We start from the raw sequence: 21,509 nt of genomic DNA, 5'->3' as shown, positions 1-21,509 counted from the left end.
GTTTTTTTTTAAAGTTGGCTTGAATATACTGTGACTGGGAAGTCCCAAAGAAGCAGCAGCCAGAATATGGGTAATATTATTTATTTCATAGCTGTGGCATTGCCATGTGCAGAGACGAAAGAAGAGGAAATTATACTCCTACTCCCATGCTGCCATGAGCTTGGCTTTGTTTACTATAGATCTTATTATGATATACTCGTGTGGAACTAATAGAAATTTCAGAATTTAAGTTTAACCATACCAGTGAACATTAGATTATATTCACTCTGAATATGATCAAACATGCATTATCTGCATTTTATAGTAAGCTTCCTACACCTTTGTTAAATATGAACAAAAATATGGTAAATACAACTCCTGTTGAGATTAGAATAAAACAGAAATATTCAGTATAATTCAATATAATATTCAGTATAACAAACTCCTGCATATTTATTATGCCAAGGAGGAGGTTCATACACATATACATACATACACATGTACACATATATTGGAACAAATAATTGCAGTTTCTTTTTAATTTAATTAAAATGGTTAAAATTGTTAAAAGATGTTCAGTATATTTCTTAATGTATTTCAACAAGATGTAGGACATTTCTAAGAAATGAACTGAGCTACGGTGACAGCTGAGCGCTTTGGTTTAAACTGTGTTTATTTGTGTTTTATTTTTGCCAGTTCTCAGTCAGATGCAGATTTATTTGGGCAAGATAAATGTGGCTGGAACAGAATCATAGCTATTAGTATCATAGGCCATCTATCCAACTTGTGTTAATTACAACTTGATATTCGAGCAACTCTGCTCAACTTTCCTTTTTCTCAAATGTATTTAAATGTATTTAAATTCCCCTTCCCCGATCTTCCCTTCTGGCCAGCTCTCAATACACTTATAATAACTTTTGATTGGTTAGTGCAAAGTTATAGCAGTGCGGTTTAATGTATGCAGTATTGAATGCAAATTAATCCTGATATTTGTCTGATTTTTTAAATATTAACTCTTTTAAAAACCTTGACTTTTCTTTTATGTTCATGTTCAATTGTCTTTGTCTGGTCTTAAAATTTCTTCTCATGCACTCAGTTTCTCTTGATTTTCTAAAACTGTTTGTCTATTTCTTTTCTTAGGACCTGGAGCAGTTCATGATGGGAATAGTGGTTCACCTCAGTGCCCCTTCTGTGCTCCCCTGCTTCTCCTCCTCCTGCTGCTTCCTTTCTCTCTTCTGCTTCCCCCTGCTCAGTTTTGACACATGCAAAGAGTCATGAAAGATCCTCAGGGGAGGGCAACAAAGAAACAACAAGTCTAAAGTCAACAAATAATATGAAGAATTTAAAAAAATCCGATGTTGCAAAATATATGGAGAAAAAGATTAAAAAAAAAAAAAGATTGTGGGAGAATTAAATCAGAAAACACCAACTGCACCTTCTTGTGTGAAGGGACTGATGCAGGAAAAGGCCAGAGGCAGAGCTGAGAACTGTGCTGCACCAGTTGACATGCCAAAAACTGGCAACCATGAAAAACATGTGACTTTGTCCTTTACATCAAAGAGCATCCTGAACAGACCATGACTCACCCCCATCAAAAAAAAACATGGAGTTTACTGCTTCATCTAATCACCCAAGCTTTGTATCCCTTTCACTCATGGGTGGGGGTAGCCGACATAGTATTGCTCAACCTTTTTCATGATCAAGATGCCTGCAGAGAATAGCTCAACCTTACACATTTGCTGGCAGATCCAGCAGAGCAATACTTAACCTTTCCCTGTTTATGAGAGAGATGTACAGCATGATATCTTTCTCCTCAGCAAGATAAGGGTTAATGGAGCTACAACCAGCAGGTTTCTTTCATAGGAAAAGGATTGCATTTTTTTTGCTGGATTGTGTTGGTTGTCAGCGTGGAATGTGTGCTGTAATGTAGAATGCTGTACTCCAAATAATGTGTCTAAGATGAATGATTTTCTTCACAAAGTAAATAAGTTGGAAGTGGTACAACATAGACAATTTCAGTGAGAAATGTGTACATAATTCTCATATGACAAATGCATCATTTATTGGGTTAAATACACAAAATTACTTTCTCCTCTTAGCTTTCCTTCATGGATTATAAATGTAATTGATCCCATTTCAATTAACCAGATATATGTGAATACATGTACAGTGAAACAAAATGTACTAAAAAATGAATCCAGTTCTACTAGGCACAAACTATAGTAGGGCATGGCTGTGTAGTCTGAAAAGGTTGAACTTGTATTGCATTTGACGGAATATAATAACTATATGGCCTTAAACTTCCACAAATAAGCACACAAAGCAGGTACAGGAACTCACAGGTTAACACTTTGGTACTTATATATGACAATTAGTTAAAAGCAGGGAACAATCCCATTGGGAATACATTTTAAAGATGTAAGATGTGAACTTGACTGCAAAATAAGCACTAGGATTGACCACCAGATTCTCAAATGAAAGTGCTCATCTCTTTTGGCAGTTAACAGGAACACTACATAAAAGCAGTTATTGGGTAGTAGAACAAGCCAGGTTGCCTTGGGTTGACTGACTATTTAAGTTTCAAAGGCAGTAAATCTAGAATGAGTTCACCTGTTTGATTATGCACAAAATATCAACATGCCCATTATATTTATTTGTTCCGGCATATGAGTTTGGGAAAGGACAGTTATCCAACAGCTATTGTTAGTATATGCTTGTCGGCAATGCATCAGATTGTGTTCTGCACCAGTTCTGTTTAACTTCTTTGAAATAGAAGACCATATTGTATATTGCTGCAGGTGTTGGAGAATCAGCTGTTGCAGGAGAAGTTTCTCCTGTGCCACTACACCCCTATTTCAAGTTACAATTTTTGTTTTAAGCACACACAAGCAACAAACATTAAACTGCATTTACATAGATGTAGGCTGAGCAGACCTTATACAGTATATATTATTTGCCAAAGTTGGGATTTCAAGTCTACCTTCCTGTCTCAGCTATTTCCTTTTATAGCAGTGTGTTTTAGTTGTAGTATTTCACCTTTGTGTAGCAGTTTGCTTCTCATTCTTATGTGTCTTTCTCCATTTCCCCCTTATTTTTTCATCTTCTACCCTTTTCCTTCATTCTGCTAACCTTCTGTTTTTCTTCAGCCCGGCTTTTATTCTCTTTATAATGCATAGTTTATAAATATTTAAATATTTCCCCTCTATTCACTGATACGTCGGTGTCAGGCCAGACTGACAATCGGTGGTTTCTAGTCACTATTAGGTGGACAGCACTGTTTTAGACATGCAGAAGAGGGGAGTCTGCACTTAGGACAAAATACAACTATAGTGCATGACAGCATTGTAAACATAATAATGTTACACATCGTTAGTGGTTTTCTTTACTTTGAAATCAATCCCAGGGTGTAGGGAGAGTAGGGAGTAAAAAAGCTCTTGATATCTTTTCAGCTGTCCAGCATTTTTTTTCTCAAATGGCAACAGGATACTAACTTGCTGTATGGATGCTATATTAGGTCTCTCTGTATGTAGATCTTGCCAAAAACATAAATAAACTGTTACAGCCATTAATTCTAATTTTGATCTTCACCTCTATACAATTGCACATTATAATTCTATGTTACCATGGTATGACCAAATTAGCCAATGCAGAACTTATCTAGGAACTAGAACAAATTAATGTAAATAGTATGTTGATGCAATACATCTACTTCAAAAGACTCAATCTAAAGCTATCTGTACTGAGGGAAAGATACTGTAGATACTGAAATAGTGTGTACAGTGAATGGGAAAAAAGTATTGTATAGTCTATGCTATTTATTAACTGGTGCCCTGTATATTCTGTGTATATGTATGTGAAATGATGAGTTTTCTGCCTTTTGAAATTAATCACTCATTAATAATGGGTAAGACATTTTTGGAAAATGTATAATAGTGTGTGCATATCTCACTGAAATACCAAGAGCATGCTATTTCCAACCTGTTGCTTCAGGAATCCTGTTAAGCCCCCATTTTGCTGTCAGAGGCAATTGCGAGAAGAGAAATGTGTTTGTGTATCAGGACACAATCCTGATATGTCTTGATATGACCCTTGTTTAAAATATGCCAAAATGTTTGCACCATTTCTTAAAAAACAGCATATTATTTAGCAGACCAGTGTATGAATGTGACAAAAGTGTATTGAGATATAGCATAAGAACAGCCCCCATGCTAAAAAAATAGGATAAGGATAGCAAGCTGTATGACAACTGACAAATGGTCCACACTTTGTAGATATCTAAATTCTAGATCTGAGGCATTTGTCCACAGCAATTGAAAAGGCAAGATTTTTAAGCTGGTTGGGAATTCTTTGGGAAAAAGTCTCGTCCATAATGCTAGTCCACATATTTGCACCATATTAAAAACCTGTCACCTAGAAGAAAGATGTGCAGAGAAGACCTTTGACCTCAACAGTCAATGCAAATCTCATTTATAATACTCCGCTTCAGATTTCTTTCTCGTATCACCCAGACCATCAGCTTCATGTTATCAGTTTGAGTTTATTATATATAGATATTTGAAAAATACTTGATAAATCACAATAGTAAATCAACTAAGGAAACCAACAGTGTATGTGAAACAAGCCCTTACTCAAGATATAAACAAGCCCATTTATGGATCCAAGTGCTAGTTGTAAAACCATGTGTGTAATTGTCTGCATTTAAATGCTGTTTACAAAGTTACTTGTACTTTGCATCAAAATAACATTTAATTGTGCTTTGCTAAATAAGGAGCAAATTACACAACCAGTGCAAGGGAATCCTTAAATTAAGATGTAAGTTTGTAGCAATTGTGCGTATACTAATGGCACGGGGGAATTTTGACATTTCATTTACATTTATAATTCTACCTGGTATAATCTACATATAGGCACCTTTTAGGTATGAGAATGCAGAGTACATTCCTTTACTTTAAACCACTACATTGGTTTCCTTTCTTGGTACTTCCCTGTTTTACACCTAAAACTTACAGCGATGTTCAAGGCACAAATGTTGCAGATGTCTTTACTTCAATGAAAAGGCTATACTATGTATATAGTGCAACAATTCAATGCCACATTTTTGCACTAAAATCTGCTTGTGAACATGCTGTTCACTATATTTTCTGCCTTTTAGAAACGGTTCATTTAAGACTGTAAAATGTGGATTGTGAACTAGTAAAATTATATGATTGCTATCATTTCAAATGTATGATGTAGGTGTTGCAGTGCTTCTACTGGAGGAATACATGAATGACACAGCAAATTAAGATGCAAAATTAACATGTAACACCTTTCATTGGTAACTTGTAGATTTTCTTCCTGTATTTCTTATTGACTCTGCACAATTTAGAGTGGCCCTATTTATCTCATTAATTGTTACTCTGTTATGACACACTTGCACATTAACGGCTGTTATTGATATTGGTAAGAATATAACATTTTCTCAAAGTGCTCATATGGGAGTATTCCTTTTCGCACGGATATTTAATTCTACCCATACTCAACTGTGTTTCCTGCCCTGTATTTATTAATTTACCCACTTGCCCATATCTGAGTGATTTTAAAATAGAAAATAGTTAACTATGTGACAACCACCCCAATATTGTCTAATAAGCCTTTGTCAGCGGCTCCCAACTCCAGTAATCAAGGACTACTAACAGTCTTTGTATCTAGATTGTACGCTCTTTGGGGCAGGGTTTCCTTATGCATTATGTCATCATCTGTTGGCTGCTCTTCTCTTGTTGTTTGTTAATGTATTATATTTTCCCTATATTTGTAATCTTGTAAAGAGCTTCATACACTATTAACAAAGTATAAATAAAATAAAACATACATACATATCACTGCTTGACTGTAGGTGTATCGATATATGTTGTCAACATGTTGGCTTGAGGCTGGTGTTACTGCTCAGCTTGTGAATGTGGTAATGGTCTTTGAGGACTGGAGTTGGGAATCACTTATTTTCATGGAAGCGGTACAAATGGGTTAGAATTCATTATGTAAACAAAAATCTGCTATTAGACAAAAATTAAAACTTTTTGAACTTTTGGCAAATTGAAAAACGACAGCCTCGGTACAATAAATATCTTATTATCTAAAAAGATAACAGATTGTAGCTAGGCGAAGGGAGGGTTTATTTATATAGAGTCTTTTCAGTATGCTGCTGATTTGTTCAACCTTTCTCATTGGGATCAGAATGAAGTATAACGTGACTTTATAGTTTAATTTTTAGATTTTCTGTTTAATGCAATAAATAACAAAACCATAGATATTTCTTAATTGGAACAATAGACGAAAAGTATGTTCAGAGCAAACTCTTTTCATTGAACTGAATATGGAAATACTGTTCTTTTAAAACACGTATGAATTCATAATGGAAATTTGTTTAATATCATCTTTGAATGAACAGCTTTGAACAAAAAGAATTAGGACATGGGGTGTAAATTCTATTCTGGAACAAATTTTGATAAAAGTAAGCCCTTTTTGTATTGACATTCTAGTAGCTTCTGAATTAGAAATAAGATTATTTTATACAACATAGTTTAAGATGAAGAGTGTAATATGAAAGGGTGAGGAAACATAACTGAAATTGTCTAGTTATTTGTTCCAGTCTTGCTGTCTTCCAGTCATCAATCATTATACAAGGGTTTACATTTTCTAGAATAAACCATTTCTCCCATTCACTATTATGAATTGCCTGATTTAAATCAATGGTACATACAAGATGAAACTCAATGCTCCAGTTCATTTAAGTTTTGCTTTTCCATTGTTTTCTGTATATATGTATTGCGCTAAGGGTCTTATTCAAAGTGCTGGAGCCCTAAGGGGCACATGGAGTGTCCCATGGAGCACTTGCACCTGTGTGGTTGGCAGTGGAAGCTGCACTCTGTGGTTGATTAAGGGTGCAGAGCACAGTGGTTTGGATTGCAAGGTAGCTTTGTTTTGAACTCCAAGCTGTAAGTGCAGGGCTTTCCTGAGCCTTGTGTCCCTCAGTGCTCTCTATCCTGCTTGTCTGAATTAAGCTCAAACTACTAACTTAATACCCATCTACTCTGAATGCACTCTTGCCAGATCTGCTCACCATACAAGTTTTTTGGAATCTTGACCAATGTTATAAAAAAAAAGGGTACGTGTGGATATATAATTAATGACAATACATAAGATAGATAAAATGTTAAAATGTGCCCCATGTCAATCATATATGACGGCCTTGTTGCTACCATGAAAATACTATCAAACAGTCAAAAATTAAGGTAGCACTTATGGGAAAGGATGAAAAAATAAAAAAAGGCTGATTTCAACTCTCATGGGAACCTTCTTGCCTTCAGGTAGTGAAAAGTTTTTTACATTTCAGGACATCACAAGCCTCTAGGAATCTTTTCACCCATGAAGGATTATTAGGAAAGAATAATAAATATAGGAATATTTCCTGGAAATTTGTATTAGTGATAACATTTTGCTTTTTTAGGAAATAATGGTGGAGAACAATGATAAATACGGGAATATATTGTGGCAACTAATATCAAAATTATCTTTAATTTTGCACAAAAATGCTTATATTTTGGGTAATTAAGGCCCAACAAATGGAATAATGCAGCTCTGTCTGACCAGACATTAATCCAGCCGTGTATAAACTATGCAGTGCTAAGGGAAAGAGCTGGCAGCAAATGAACCATGAAGGGTTCAGTCCAGGCATTCTGCTGAATTCATACTTCACACTGGAACATATCAGTAGAGTTTGAGGTCATTCTTTTGGCAATGAGCAGTACTTCGTTTTGATTGGTTCCCATTGAAGAAATAAAAGCAGTAACCCAATGCCCCCCTATTGTCTGTGCAGACTTTTGGGTACAGCTATGAAAAGTGCCCAGACAAAAGTAGACAAATAGCTATAAATAAATAAAATGTGCTTTGGATAGTTAGAATCCTTGCACTTTATGATGGACTTCACAACACTTTTACATATATAAATGGGTCAGCATTAAGCAGTAAGGTAAGAAAGAGCTTATCACTCAAGCAGAGAAGACTTCTGCCAGTGTAGCTTGTGCCTCATAAAAAAGCCAACACGATCCAACAACAGGCCAACCCTGTTCCTTCTGCTATAGGGCTCCTGTTGTGGCCTGCAGTCTCTGCTGCCCCTTAACTTGTGTGTATAGATAATAACCTATGTGTTTCCCCCCACCTATTATAAATACAACATTGCTGAATGCAGGCAGCTCTGTATTCATCAGGGCAGCAAGTCTCTGCGCTTGGCAAGCTACCTGTTGAAAGTATTACATTTGATTCTGTGGAATCTTGATTTTAAAAAAAAAAGGTCAATTTGTTAAAACAATTTCTTGACTTGTCTTGACAGCAAAGAAAAGAGTAAAAACCATGATAACCCTTTAAACTGTTATAAATTTGCCCCTAAATCCAGGAGAATGTTTCATAGTTGCACGTGAATCTATTCAGACTACACAACAATACACACTGTAAAGTGACTTTACAGTTTGAGGATTTTCAGAGTTTAATACAGTTATCACACGACTTTTTTTTAGTATTCATATATCTTTGTATTATACGGCTGCTGCCTGTAAATTTTAGTTACTGCTTAGGAAACAGGATGGAATTTTGGATGTAAAAGATTAAGAAGATTTGGAAGTGCTGCTGAATTACCATGGATAAAAACGAAAACATAAAGGTAGTATTAGATATTTTTAGATCATATTGCTTTGCCAGTGCTTTCCTTTCTTTTTAACATAAAACACCCCAAGCCAAATGTTTTCATGTGCATTTTTTACTACTCTGTTGCCCTGGTTTGCTGAATCATAAATAACTGCAGAATGATTCCCCGATATATGTGACTAAGTTTAAAAACAGTATATTTAACATTTCTTTTCTACAATAGAAAGAGAAAAGGCCTAAGTGAGAGGAACATTGCAGAACTTCACAAACTAGATCCCTTGAGTTACTTTTCGATTCTACTTCATGATCAGAAATAAATAGATTTCTTTCTTGTTTAATTTAATAAGCTCAATAAAAATCTGCTTTAGAAATCAGCTCTTTTATTAACATGCAATGATCTTGTTAAGTGCTTCCCAGAGAATTCCTTAATTTAATCTTCTCATCTAAAGTTTATGAATTTTCATCTCCTAGCATTATCTCGGTGTGTAAGGTGCTGAGCGGGATTCTTTCTGGTGGATATCTAAAATGTTCTTCTCCATACTGGCACTTGTTTTCAGCCCTTGCAAGTATCAACGACTAATAGAATTTAGCAGAGCACACAATTTATTAAAAACACTGGAAGTTAAGTATAAATGAACATTTGAATCCACAGTGTAACTCTAAAATAACCAACACATAATGACTCCCCTATCTGTCAGTGTTCATCTTTCATGCATCAGAGAATGGAACAGGGGAGGTTGATCTACAACTGTGATTGGCTATCTAGGGATATCTAGGGATGAAGCAGCTGCTGCAACTGGAAAATTGATTACTGCTTTCCATTGCCCTAAGTACTCTTATACATTGACAAATTTATTTCTATGTTGCACATGTTTTGAATCATGAAATGGTTTGTGGAATGCATGATAAGGTTCAACTCTTTAGAGAGTGGAAGACTGCTAAATTTAACCTTGCAAGCACAGAGTCTTCCCATGTGTACAGAAGATAAGCAGTGTACTTAGGCAATCCTATTGAAGTAAAGAAATGGTATTCCACAATTGTGCTGCTTTTCATTGCCACCAAGAGACCAACAAGCAAGTTACCTCTTGTAAGTGTTTTTATAAATAATTCACTTTATCCAGAGACAATGGAATTATCCAAAAAAAGCAATATTAACACTTTCCTGACAAATTATGTTTGTTACACACACACACAGATTTGCTGTCTTCTACCACATTTCTTCTAAACTGCCCGACTTGTGCTCTTGGATAAGACCATACCTATCGTACTCCATATTCTGTTGTACAGAATTTAACCCTAATCATGGAGAAAAGACAAGGTAATTTCAATATGGTGAATTTAGTGTGCATATTTTGTCAATTCATGACAAGGTTATTGAGATTATAAACATTGAAGGGCACAATTGATAAGCTGGCTCATATATATATATATATATATATATATATATATATATATATATATATATATATATATATATATATATATATATATATATATATATAGTGAAAAAGGATTGCGGCACTCACAGGGTTTTAGTGAAAAAACAAAAAATGTTTTATTATTAAGCCTCAACGTTTCGATCCCCCACAGGGATCTTCGCCAGGAGCAAAAACAAACAAACATCCAGCACCCACAACCCCCCAGAGGTAATAAAGCCTTTCAAGTAGACTTAGACACGGTGCACACGGACAAACAAAAGGCAATGCCTGTGTGCTTGTAAGACATCAATAATAATAATCAAAAGGAAAACAGCACCAACAGGTTTTTGTATGAAATAAACCCAAAAGTTTTATTGATCAACGTTTCGGCTCAACAGCTAGAGCTGTCTTCAGAAACTAAAAAGTTAGTTCCTGAAGACGGCTCTAGCTGTTGAGCCGAAATGTTGATCAATAAAACATTTTGGTTTATTTCATACAAAGACCTGTTGGTGCGGTTTTCCTTTTGATTATATATATATATATATATATATATATATATATATATATATATATATATATATATATATATATATATATATATATATCCTTACTGGTTAGGAACATTTTTTAGAGATCTACTTTCTTGACCCTGTATATGTTGCCCTGATATTAAAACTAAACTCTTGGGGGAAGGCTTAATAGTATCATTCTTGGGGAGGGGGCTCCACAGCACCCATTTCTTTAACTGTTGTGCTTTACACAGGTGAGTGCTAATTTGTGCACAAATAGTTGGAATCTCATTAGACCCAGAACATTAAGCAATACATCTAAAAAAAAAGATAAAAGAGACCAGCAGTTACAAATTTCAGACTTTATTGACACATCACAGGATTACAACCATCTCACTGTCCTGGCCTAGAAAATTTTACAAAGTTGTGTAACATGCAGCAATCTGCTTGTGTCCTCGTCATCTAACATTGAAATCACCACACCTGGCCTTCTAGGGTTTCAGAACCAAGTGAATATCTAAACTGAGTAATGGTAATAAAAAGAAAAATATCCTGTTCTGTAAGTTTCATCTCAGAGCATTACACCTTTGCCTATTGTTCCTATGAGAGACCTGCAATTGCAATACTGCCATTGATATATTAGCGGCTAAGGCATTACAACACTTACCATCTTGGAAGGGCCTGACAGACATAATTTCTATACCTGAATATTGACAGAGCATTGCATTGTAGACTGTCAATCTATATCTGGCTCCTGTAGCTATTACCTGACTATGTTCTACACTATTTCAAGTAGTCAGCATACACTGACCGGTGTATTTATGGTAGTCTTTTCTGTCACATGTATCATTTGTTGAGAGATATGCATAACAAAAACTATATGCATTTAGCGTTAATGCTCTGAAGATTTCACTCACTGTAGAAATCAGGCTGTGTCTTTTTTTTATGAAAGAAAAGAGATGACCATGAACGGTGGATATTGTTCAGCTAAAAGGTAGGTGGGTAAGTCACTGCTTACTAGAGACAGCAATACCATTCTTTATATCCAGTCATGAGCTGGGATATAATACTATATAACGCTTTTGACTGCCTTATTTTGCAGAAGAGACTAATGTAACGTAAGCTGTTATGCTACACGTGGCTCGTCACATTTATTGTCAGCCATAAGTTTGGCATCTCTATTAATATATCATTCTTCATACTGAATTAAGGCTTTTCATTGGGCTTGCTGCCTGTGAGTAAGTTCTTAATGTATGATTTTAAAAAAACATGTTACTAATAACAATAAACTATAATAATAAACTATATTTCTATATATAGATATAATTTGTGGGGGTTTAAAAGTTCACATCAGTATATATTTATTCTTAAAAGAAACACAGGGTGGGGGATCATGGGGGGCACATACCTAAACAATTAAATAAAAATGCTGAAGGGGCACATTGTCCCTACCACAGTTGGATACTAAATATCTGAAATATAATTTGGAATTTTGAACTAGTTTCTTTTTGCATAGATGAGCATTGTTCATCCCTATGTTCTTATTTTTTGGGGTGAGGGGATCCAGATAATATGTGCTGTTTATCCATTTCACAACTAACAGATTGTGAAACACCTTTTTTTCCCCATAACAAAAGTTTTGGCCTTCTGTCAGATGGAGAATATATTGCTTTATGTTTCCACTCCAATATTCCACTTTCCAATTTGGACAAACCACTTTCTGATTTACCCACCTACCATATCAATTGTTAATTTTTCTTATTGCACAATATGCACAATGGACCTTATGCTAGTGTGTATCATATGTTTAGAAACCCTCCAGATATACGTGGTGGAAGGGGACTTAAAATCACTGTTCCAAAGGCTACTTAATTGGGGTGGACATAAACTCTAAGAGGACATAGAAGGTGCTGGGATGGTTGGTAAGAGGGTCAATAGTTTAACAAAGGGGTTCCCAAAGCTAGATGTGAAAGCATTTTTAAGCTGAAAAGGTGGATTCTAAGAGAGATCACAAGGTCCTCAACAGGGCACCACATGCTTACTATTGTATTTATAAAGACATCTGTTGTTGATGAGAGCTCAGGACAGACAAAATCAATCCTACAGGCTGAGTTTAGAACCATTCATGTTTAAGCTCATGTTTCTCTGTAGCCAGAGGATTTTTAGTAGTTCTTGTGCAACTTCCAAGCTCCCTTGATGCCTCTACTCGTGTTGCCCATTTCTGGCTTTCACAAATAATTTGAATGAATCTTTGGAGCCATAGATGGAAGTATGATGAACATCAAGTCCAACAGTAGCAACCAACTGTCCTTATTGTAGTGATGGGTAGCCTCCCACCTTACCCTCTCTCATCCATAGAGACCTGCAGTGCATCACACAGGGATTTACGAAGACACCAACACAAGAAACCAACCCAGTTGCTCCCCCGGGTCTGTCGTCAAAAGTTGGGAAACATGGGGTAAAGAACAAAGAAGTCAAAGATGTGTGAATAGAAACCAAATATGCATTGAAATCCAGCAAACTACCAAAGACCCGGGGGAGTATCAGAGTGTAGGGCTGAGGCTTCCCCCCATTATTTGTAAAGTCATTTCTGTGGTTGAAGAGTAGAGGGAGAATCCACCAACAACTCCCAGGCATCACTGAGAACCCCCACCTCCATGTTCAAAACTTTGTGAGGGAATACAGGATAGAACACCAAAGACAGGTGGCAGCTATTGCTGCAGAAGCTGAGCTGCTTCTATTATGAATGGCTCCAGGTCCTGCTGAGAAAAAATGGTTCATTAGCAATACAATTTAATACACAGTGGATATATTATCAGCTTACTGAAGCATATTTTATGCAAGATCAACCACATTTCATAAGAGACCCGGCAGATGGCTCCTGCTTTTTTTTTTTTTTTTTTTTATAAAAGTGCGAAGGAGAGGCATGTTTTCCCATAAAAATCTTGTTGATGAGAGGGAGGAGTACAATGATACAGAGAAATGTACTTAGGGGGACATGGCCAACATCATAAAGAAGCACGGAAACAAAATATTTTGGTTATCTGTCAGGTAACATACTTTTAATTTGTTGTATTTTAGTAGGTTTGTATAACAAATACTACAGTTGTGCATTCTTTATTTTTAACATTCTCTAAATGATTTAAAAGATAAAAATGTAACATATGCGCTGGAAAGCAAATAATACAAGACACTTACCCCCATATGTAATAAAAGCCACTAAGTTTGCCCAGAAGCAGTAACCCACTGCAAACAATAAGATGTTTACTTTTAAACAGGTGACGGGTAAGTTCTATCTGCTGACTGGTTGCTATGGGTTTCTGCTCCTGAGCAAACTTAGTGCCTTTTATTACATAACCCCATTAGGGGTATTTATATCAAAGTGTGATAGGGGAGATTACCACAGTTCACCAAAGGCGTAGACTACAAAAACCTATGATAGCAAACTGTGTAGTTTTCCTCTTTGCGAACTGTGGTGCACTGTCTATTCCACTTTTAACAGATATATCCCTTAATGAAAGCTACGTCTCTTTGGCACTCACCATATAATATGACACTGGCATTGCTGTTTCCAAGCTTATTTGATGCAACGCAAGTATAATTTCCATAATCCTTTTCGGAGACATTGAAAAATGTTAGAATGGACACATGGTCTTTGTTTTCAATCCTAACACCGTCTAGTCCATTGGCTAACCTGTGAGAAGAACAGAATAGAAAGATCAGATCCTCGCAACATAAAATATAATGTATACACCCGTAATAATATGGTCGTTTACTTGTACACATATAATGCTGTAATTAGCTTTTAATTCTCCGCCATTTTTCTTTTTATAAATTTTTTTCATTATCAAAAACCTATAAAATGCTATAATCACAGGAAAGTAATATAAAGTAACCTCTATTGTTTGCAACAAGGATATTACAACTCACCGGGAAGATCTGTGGTTATAGAGCAATAGGCCTTGTGTTTCTCTAAACAGATCTCCAAGGTGACTTGTAATATCCTGATTTTGCAGAATAGGAAGATATACTATCTGTTATAAATAATACATGGAAATTGATTATAAGAAGTACAGTAACTATGCATAGGGATATATATATATATATATATATATATATATATATATATATATATATATATATATATATATATATATATATACATATAGTGTTTATTTAAGATTCAGATGATGATTTTTTAAATTTTCTTTATAGAAAAGACACATGACATTGAATCAGGATGTTCTATTCCAAAAAATCTATTTGTGTTCTGCAGTCACTCAGACAATAGAGAAACCATAATGAACAGTTCTAAACCTCAAAATACACCTCCGTAAGTGGTAAATGGAAGAAATAATTTTAGAAATTCACAGTATTTGTTACATGGATTTATATTAAAAAATAAAATACCATATTGGTCTATTCATTAAATGTTTTGGCTTCAACTCTGCATTGTTTTTGTAGGTATTTTGTCACAAGGTAGTCATTCACAAGATAGTGTTGTTGCTGACACGGATGTCTCTTTGTGTGTGTCAAAAACTGGTCACAATTTGGACTTTCCTCTTTATTTAATCATCAATTCTAATGCTTAATCTAACATAGGCATTAGAATGAGCGCAAAAATGGGGGTTAAATAAGAAAAATAGATTAAGAGAATAAGAGAAAATAATTTAAGAGAAAGGATAAAATAAAAGGTGTCTACCATTACCAAATGATTACCAGACTGTATTGATCAGTACACTACAAGTTAGAAAATGGAAGCTAATGTAAAATTCGAAGTACAACACGTTGAGCAACAGTGGGATCAGAAATTCACCTAGAAATCTTAGTTCTTCACTATTTCTGTCATGGATCAGTCTGGTGTTGCTTTCACCTGCTCTCCCTCCCTCATCAGTTTATGCATCAATCTTCATTACACCATGCACACATTTTAAATGTTTTCACTTGTTTCACTTTCCTTTGCTGCTGTTACTTGCCTCAGGGGATGTTCACAATAACAATGATCCTGTTATTCCTATACAGGGCATTCTGTATTTTTTTTTCAATTATATGATAATATTTCATATAAAATATCATCAAGCCTTGACATATAACATTAATGTGCCCTTATCGTGTACTCGTTGGAATGAACTTGAGATGGCCTGTTTATCAAAATTTGAATTAGTAAGTTTTCAAGTTTTTTTTCTAAATAAATATGCTCCTTATGGGCTGATTCAACCACACATGAGGTACTAAACTCACGTGTGGTTTCTGAATGTGATTTACTCTGGCTTGCAGTGGACTGTTTTTTTTTCCCCAAAAGCAAAAATAAAAAGTTAGGCACCTTAAACCTGCTGAGCTGTTTATATTTGAAAAACCCACCCGGGGTGAATTTAGGAACTCACATATGGTTTAAGAAATCGATTGCTCAAACCCAGAGGCTTAAATATGGTGTCTAATTGTCAGGCTATCGGCTCCTAGTGGAGAAGTCCGCACCAAGAAGGAAGTTTATGGTAAAAGTCCAAGTTTGCAGTATCCAGAAAGGGGTCAGGCGTAAGCGTGGTCAAGTTTGGGAAAATGTTCAGTAAGGCAAGCAGCATGAATCAGAATCAGGATCAAGCCAAGGGTCAGGAAGCCAGGAAACAGGAATTTCGGAACCCAGGAACACAATATAGCAATTCCTATAATCGGGCATCGAACTTGTGACCTGGAAGTCTTTTATTTTCAAAGTTCGCATCAGGAAGTTCAAGATGCCAGCATTGGTCCATGTGGTTCATGGGCACCACCATCTTAGATAGGACGCCGCCTGAGACAGGAGCGCCAATTGACAACCTAAATTTCTCACCATCTCTCATTCTATGTGCCTTAGGCATTTCCAATAACAACCATGCTTTCAAGACTCTTCTCTTGATGTTATTCAACTCTTGCTTCACTTCTAAACAGATAATTTACCTTCTCTTCACAAATTGCGATTTGTCTATTTTATCCTGGATGTCACAGTGCCAACCAAAATTCAATCTCTCTAAAGCTGAATTTATTTTATTTCCATTACTATATATTCCTGTAATTTATATCATTTATGTCCCTAAATAAATATTTTACCGTCTTCCAATTTTACCTAGATTAAATTGAAACTGCTAACTCATATTTAAGTCCATTAAAAAAGCTCTCTATACTCTCCTTTTGAACTGCACTGTACTTTCCAGTCATCAAATAATCCCATTCCAAACTACTGGAATTTTCTGGAATTCCCTACCATATCCTGCCCTTTATTCATTCAAATGTGACTTAAAGAACCGTCTGCTTAAAGAAGCCAATTGGATGCACCCTGCCTTAGATGGCTTATACCAATCCCTAATTTACAAATTTATGTGGTAGTTGTTCCACATCCCTTTATATCGTAAGATTATAGATTGTAAACTATTGTAACTAGCTGGTGCTATAAAAATGATGATGATAAATCTAGACAATGGAATCTAAAGTCTGGTTGCTATAGGTAATAACTCTGGTGCAGTGAGAACATATATTGGCAGCATGTTAGTCCATTCGTTTAAGCCACCTCTGACATATACCACTTGTTAGCTAAAATGTTAGTCTAAACAATAAAGAAAACTTTTTTGGTCCATTTCTCGAATTACTGATCACAATGGCCAATATTACAACCTAATCCAAAGTGTTATCTATTCATATGCGAATTCGAATTACAGTACTGCAATTTGGGTTACTTCATTAGCAAGTATAACTGTGATGAAATAATATGAACCTCAATTAATCATACAAGTATTCCATTAAATTCAAGACAGTTAATAGAGCAGGTATATTTATCAAATTTAGACTATGTGCTCCTTCCAGTGGGTCAGACAGTACTTTAGCATTTGCATTGTTAATGAACTCAAAGAACAGACCTGGAAGCAGACTCAAATTCACAGAATATGGAATGTGGGTGTTTTAACTCCTTGCAGAATTAAAGTAGGCAATGTAATGTCAACAAAGAGGTTTACATTTGCTAAACTACAAAAAGTTGCCCTTCTGCACTGACTCTGGCTGAACACTGCACCTTGTAGCAGATAGAAAAATCCAGACAAAAAAACATGGTGAATTTTGTCTATAATTTTACTTTGCATACTGCACTCGTGATTGTAAACTTTCTACAGTAATGTTGGCTAGTTTAAGGAAGATACACTATGCTGGGCCTTTTTTAAGTAAATGTCAAGTCACAACAATAAGCACAATCAATACTGTTAAGTATTAAGATGTCAAAAGAAAACGCAAATGCAAGACTGTAAATGATGCAGTACGAGTGTGTGACAAATTAAATCAGAGACTCTAGCTCAGAACATCAAAAACAAACTTTAATTATTCTATTTATATAATGTCTAGAGCTGCTATGCTTATCTTTAGATCACAGAGATTCTACTAAGCTGAACTGAATTGTGGCAGGAAAAATGTAATTCGTGCTATAGAAAAACAAACCTCAAAAACATCATGTATAGAGCGAGCTATAGTGCTTTAAAGTTATAAAAAGTGTTGCCGTTTGTTGAGCACCTTTTGTTTACAACAAGTTTTGAAGATGGTAATGACACATTTCTACTGTAACAATTCAGTATAATACACAGTGATTTTCATCTCTACACATTATTATTAATGAGGGGTTGAAGGAGTTATTCAACACTGCTATCAATAGGTTCTCTTTAATGACTTTGGATTTAACATTATGTGATCTATCTATTCTAAAAAAAAAAATAGCAATTCCTCTTCTTTTTAATGTGTTTCCTTTTTTATTTGGAACTTTTGCTGTCTACCTCACTATTTGTAATTTGAACTGCCATCTTTGTTGCTAGGGCTTGCTCAACCCAGCAACCAAGCAGTGGTATTGAAGGGGCCTAACCAAAAAACTAAGCAAGAGCGAACAAATAGGATTCAATCTACCACCCTACTAATATGCACAGATTGGGTGAATCAGTAAAGTTTGTTAATGGACATCATCATTTTTTTCTATGCATTGATAGATTAAAGGACAGCAGGCCAGAAACTGTGAACAGAGGGTAACAAACATATATACATAAATTACTATACAAATGGTTTCCTGGCAATTTGATTTTTCTAGATGAGTCCTATTCCATAGCTGCCACACACAGGTTTAGGGTGTTGTATTGTTTAAGGATAGCCATGTAGGTCCCAGAAATGAAAAGTGTTATATATTATAATGGTATAATATATGTTATTATTATATCTTTTTTAAAAAAACGTTTAGAATATTTTTCTTTGTACACAAATTGTGTAGTCAATTCCACTTCCAAATTTTTCTATTCTGCATCCTTAATGGTGACACTAGCTCCCTCTCAAGGCACCTAGGTTGGTTTTACCAAACATATGAACCATCTCCTATTCCAATGTTTTTCAGCAAAAACTTTGCTCAATTTCACAAACCTCTTCCTGAAATTGCCAGAATTTAACTAAATCAGTATAGACAAAACACACTAAGACATTATGATGAACATATTATATAAGCTAATTGGTGTGGGTTAGTTAGTAACATATGCTAAATGTTCAAAGGTTTTGTAACTCATAGCAACCAGATAGTAGTTAGATTTGAGTGTTATAGTCTAGGATTATAAAAAGCCAAAATCTAATTTTCCTCCAGCAACACACAGACATATTTTGTTCATGTCCCTACAGTAAACATCGTACTGTCTCTGAGACATGCCTTCCCTAGTTTGCTGTTGTATTCTTATTAACAAACCTAATTAGTTCTTAGTCAGGAGATCTTTATTCCCTGATGCATGAAAAAAAAAAAACTGGTTTCAGCCTTCTGCAATAACAATGAAGAGAAAATAACACTTTTGGGTTGACTACTCCAAAATTAATAAATCCTTTACAAAAATGAATGGAACTATTCAAGAGTGTAGTATATGAATCAATTACAACTAAACCAATACATGATTCTATTCTTTGGTCTTCTCTTACATGATCTGATCGTTTTTTTGATTGTATAAAAATAATATTTTAGATATCATCTAAAAAATTCTATTTTTGTACTTAGCTCCATCAAGTTCCAATGAGTATCATGCCGTTCTGGATGAAAAGTGTTTAAGGGCTATTTTATTTGAATGGATGTCTAGTCACATTGGGGCTGATTCATGAAATTTAAGAAACCCAACAAAAAGAGCATCAAATACTTAATAGAAGAAGCAGCATTAGAAGTTTAAACAGTGGGCCTACATTCATTCTCCTTTTATTTTTGCCTTTGTACCCTTAAGTTCAGCTTTTGTGATAGTGGTTTTTAGCTGATCCTGCACTACAGTTACCTGTTCATACATGCATTGTGCTAGTGCTGCAAGTTATCTGAACTGTCAGAGACCCCACAGGATTTTTTTATGGCAACCATAAAGAGTGAGAGAGAGAGAGAGAGAGAGAGAGAGAGAGAGAGAGAGAGAGAGAGAGAGAGAGAGAGAGAGAGAGAGAGAGAGAGAGAGGAGGGGTCAAACAAATCCAGTTTTAGTGGTGATCTGAATAATTAAATCCAGGGATGGGCGAATTTGACCCGTTTCGCTTCGCCAAAAATTCGCCGCCGGCGAAATGTCGCAGACGCCCATTAAAGTCTATGGGCGTCAAAAACTGTTTTGACGCGCGTCTTTTTTTTTTACGCACGCTGCCATACGAGTCTATGGGCGTCATTTTTTCGGCGAAACGAGGCGAAAAAATTTCGCCCATCCCTAATTAAATCTATTTTCTCTGCTAATGAATGACACAAACAGCACAACTGTAACAGTTTGTTATTGAACTACTGTCCTGCTAATTCTTTGGAAGAAATAAAAGAGGAATATTTAGCAAAAGGGATGAGGCCCCAAGTGCAACTGAGTTCATGTGTATACATTCTACTTGCACCACTTTACTGTCCATGCCTCTGGAATAAAGTCTTGTAAGGGGATCTTACCTGGTATCTTCTTTATACCACTGAAACTCTGCTAGTGGGACAGCTGAAGCCGAACATCGCAGAATGCCTTTTTGTCCCAGTGAGGCTCCTGTATTTCTGGTATCGGAAATATATGGTGGATCTGGAACATAGATATGAAAAATTTAACTGAAAAGGAAATTTAAAAATAAATGCTTATAGAGAAAGGTCAAGTAAACAGAAAGGCAGTATCAGCAGAGACAGTGATGTTGCATCTACCTGGGCTATAGTGGTAGATAATGGGGGGGGGGTAATGAAATAAATGTCATTAATGGAAAATATTCTCAATTTTTTTTTTCCTTATATTGCTTTTGTGACCTTGCAACCTCATCAATGGCAGACACATTGCAAATTCCATGGTTTGCACCTATGTACTGTGTATATAATACAATTGCTTGATAAAAAAGGATGGTTTTTACAAAAAAAAGAGTTTAAGGGGGCTATTTATCAAACTTGGAATACAAAGATCATGAAAAATTTGTATTTTTTCAGAATTTATTATACCCCGAGGTAAAAAAAAAAGTCTAAATCTGAAAATCCACCATCTCCAAGCTGTCGGGGTCCTGTAGAAGTCAATGGCAAAGGTCCCATTTCAATATCACGGTCCACACTGAGTTTCGGGCAAAAGTCCGATTTTTTCACATTTTGGCGCCAAAAATCTGGAAAATCTGACTTTTGGCGGGTAAATAAGGTCCAATCGGCAATTCGGAGTTGGTCAGACTTTTTTAATAGATATAAGGAGATAAATTCGGACTTTGATAAATGACCCCCTAAGTCTTTAAGCAGAACTTAAAATGTGGTATAAACATTTAAAATTTGCAGTATAATAACAAAGAATATTACATCACAAAATTAAAATTTCTGTAATTATCTATGCAATATTTTACCATTTATGACTTTTATTAAATCCCCCCCCAGTGTAATAATGATTTTACAAATTCAAGGCATGTAAGCTGAGCTTACTTGACAGGCTGATCAGTTGGATAAGCA

General features: G+C 35.4%; 2 protein-coding genes across 7 annotated transcripts in view; one reads left to right on the top strand and one right to left on the bottom strand.

The window, feature by feature from the left end:
• ntm.L (neurotrimin L homeolog) overlaps window positions 1–6,680 on the top strand; it is a 712,676-nt gene extending 705,996 nt beyond the window's left edge. For 4 of the 5 annotated variants that reach the window (XM_041568484.1, XM_041568483.1, XM_018224492.2 and 1 more), the window contains one exon: window positions 1,120–6,680. In XM_041568484.1, coding sequence (XP_041424418.1) covers window positions 1,120–1,238 — 119 coding nt within the window. In that variant the 3' untranslated portion in view covers window positions 1,239–6,680. 5 annotated transcript variants of the gene reach the window in all.
• A 4,252-nt stretch (window positions 6,681–10,932) lies between these two features.
• LOC108696379 (opioid-binding protein/cell adhesion molecule homolog) overlaps window positions 10,933–21,509 on the bottom strand; it is a 561,527-nt gene continuing 550,950 nt past the window's right edge. The window contains exons 6-8 of one of the 2 annotated variants that reach the window (XM_018225685.2): window positions 20,502–20,622; window positions 14,128–14,279; window positions 10,933–13,347 (exon numbers count right to left, since the gene is read on the bottom strand). In XM_018225685.2, coding sequence (XP_018081174.2) covers window positions 13,247–13,347; window positions 14,128–14,279; window positions 20,502–20,622 — 374 coding nt within the window. In that variant the 3' untranslated portion in view covers window positions 10,933–13,246. The remainder of the gene's footprint in view (window positions 13,348–14,127; window positions 14,280–20,501; window positions 20,623–21,509) is intronic. The other variant, XM_018225686.2, reaches the window with a different exon arrangement.

The sequence above is a fragment of the Xenopus laevis genome, chromosome 7L (assembly GCF_017654675.1).
Source record: "Xenopus laevis strain J_2021 chromosome 7L, Xenopus_laevis_v10.1, whole genome shotgun sequence".
NCBI lineage: Eukaryota > Metazoa > Chordata > Amphibia > Anura > Pipidae > Xenopus > Xenopus laevis.
Note: the sequence above shows the minus strand (reverse complement) of the source record. Positions and strands in the feature narration are given on the sequence as shown.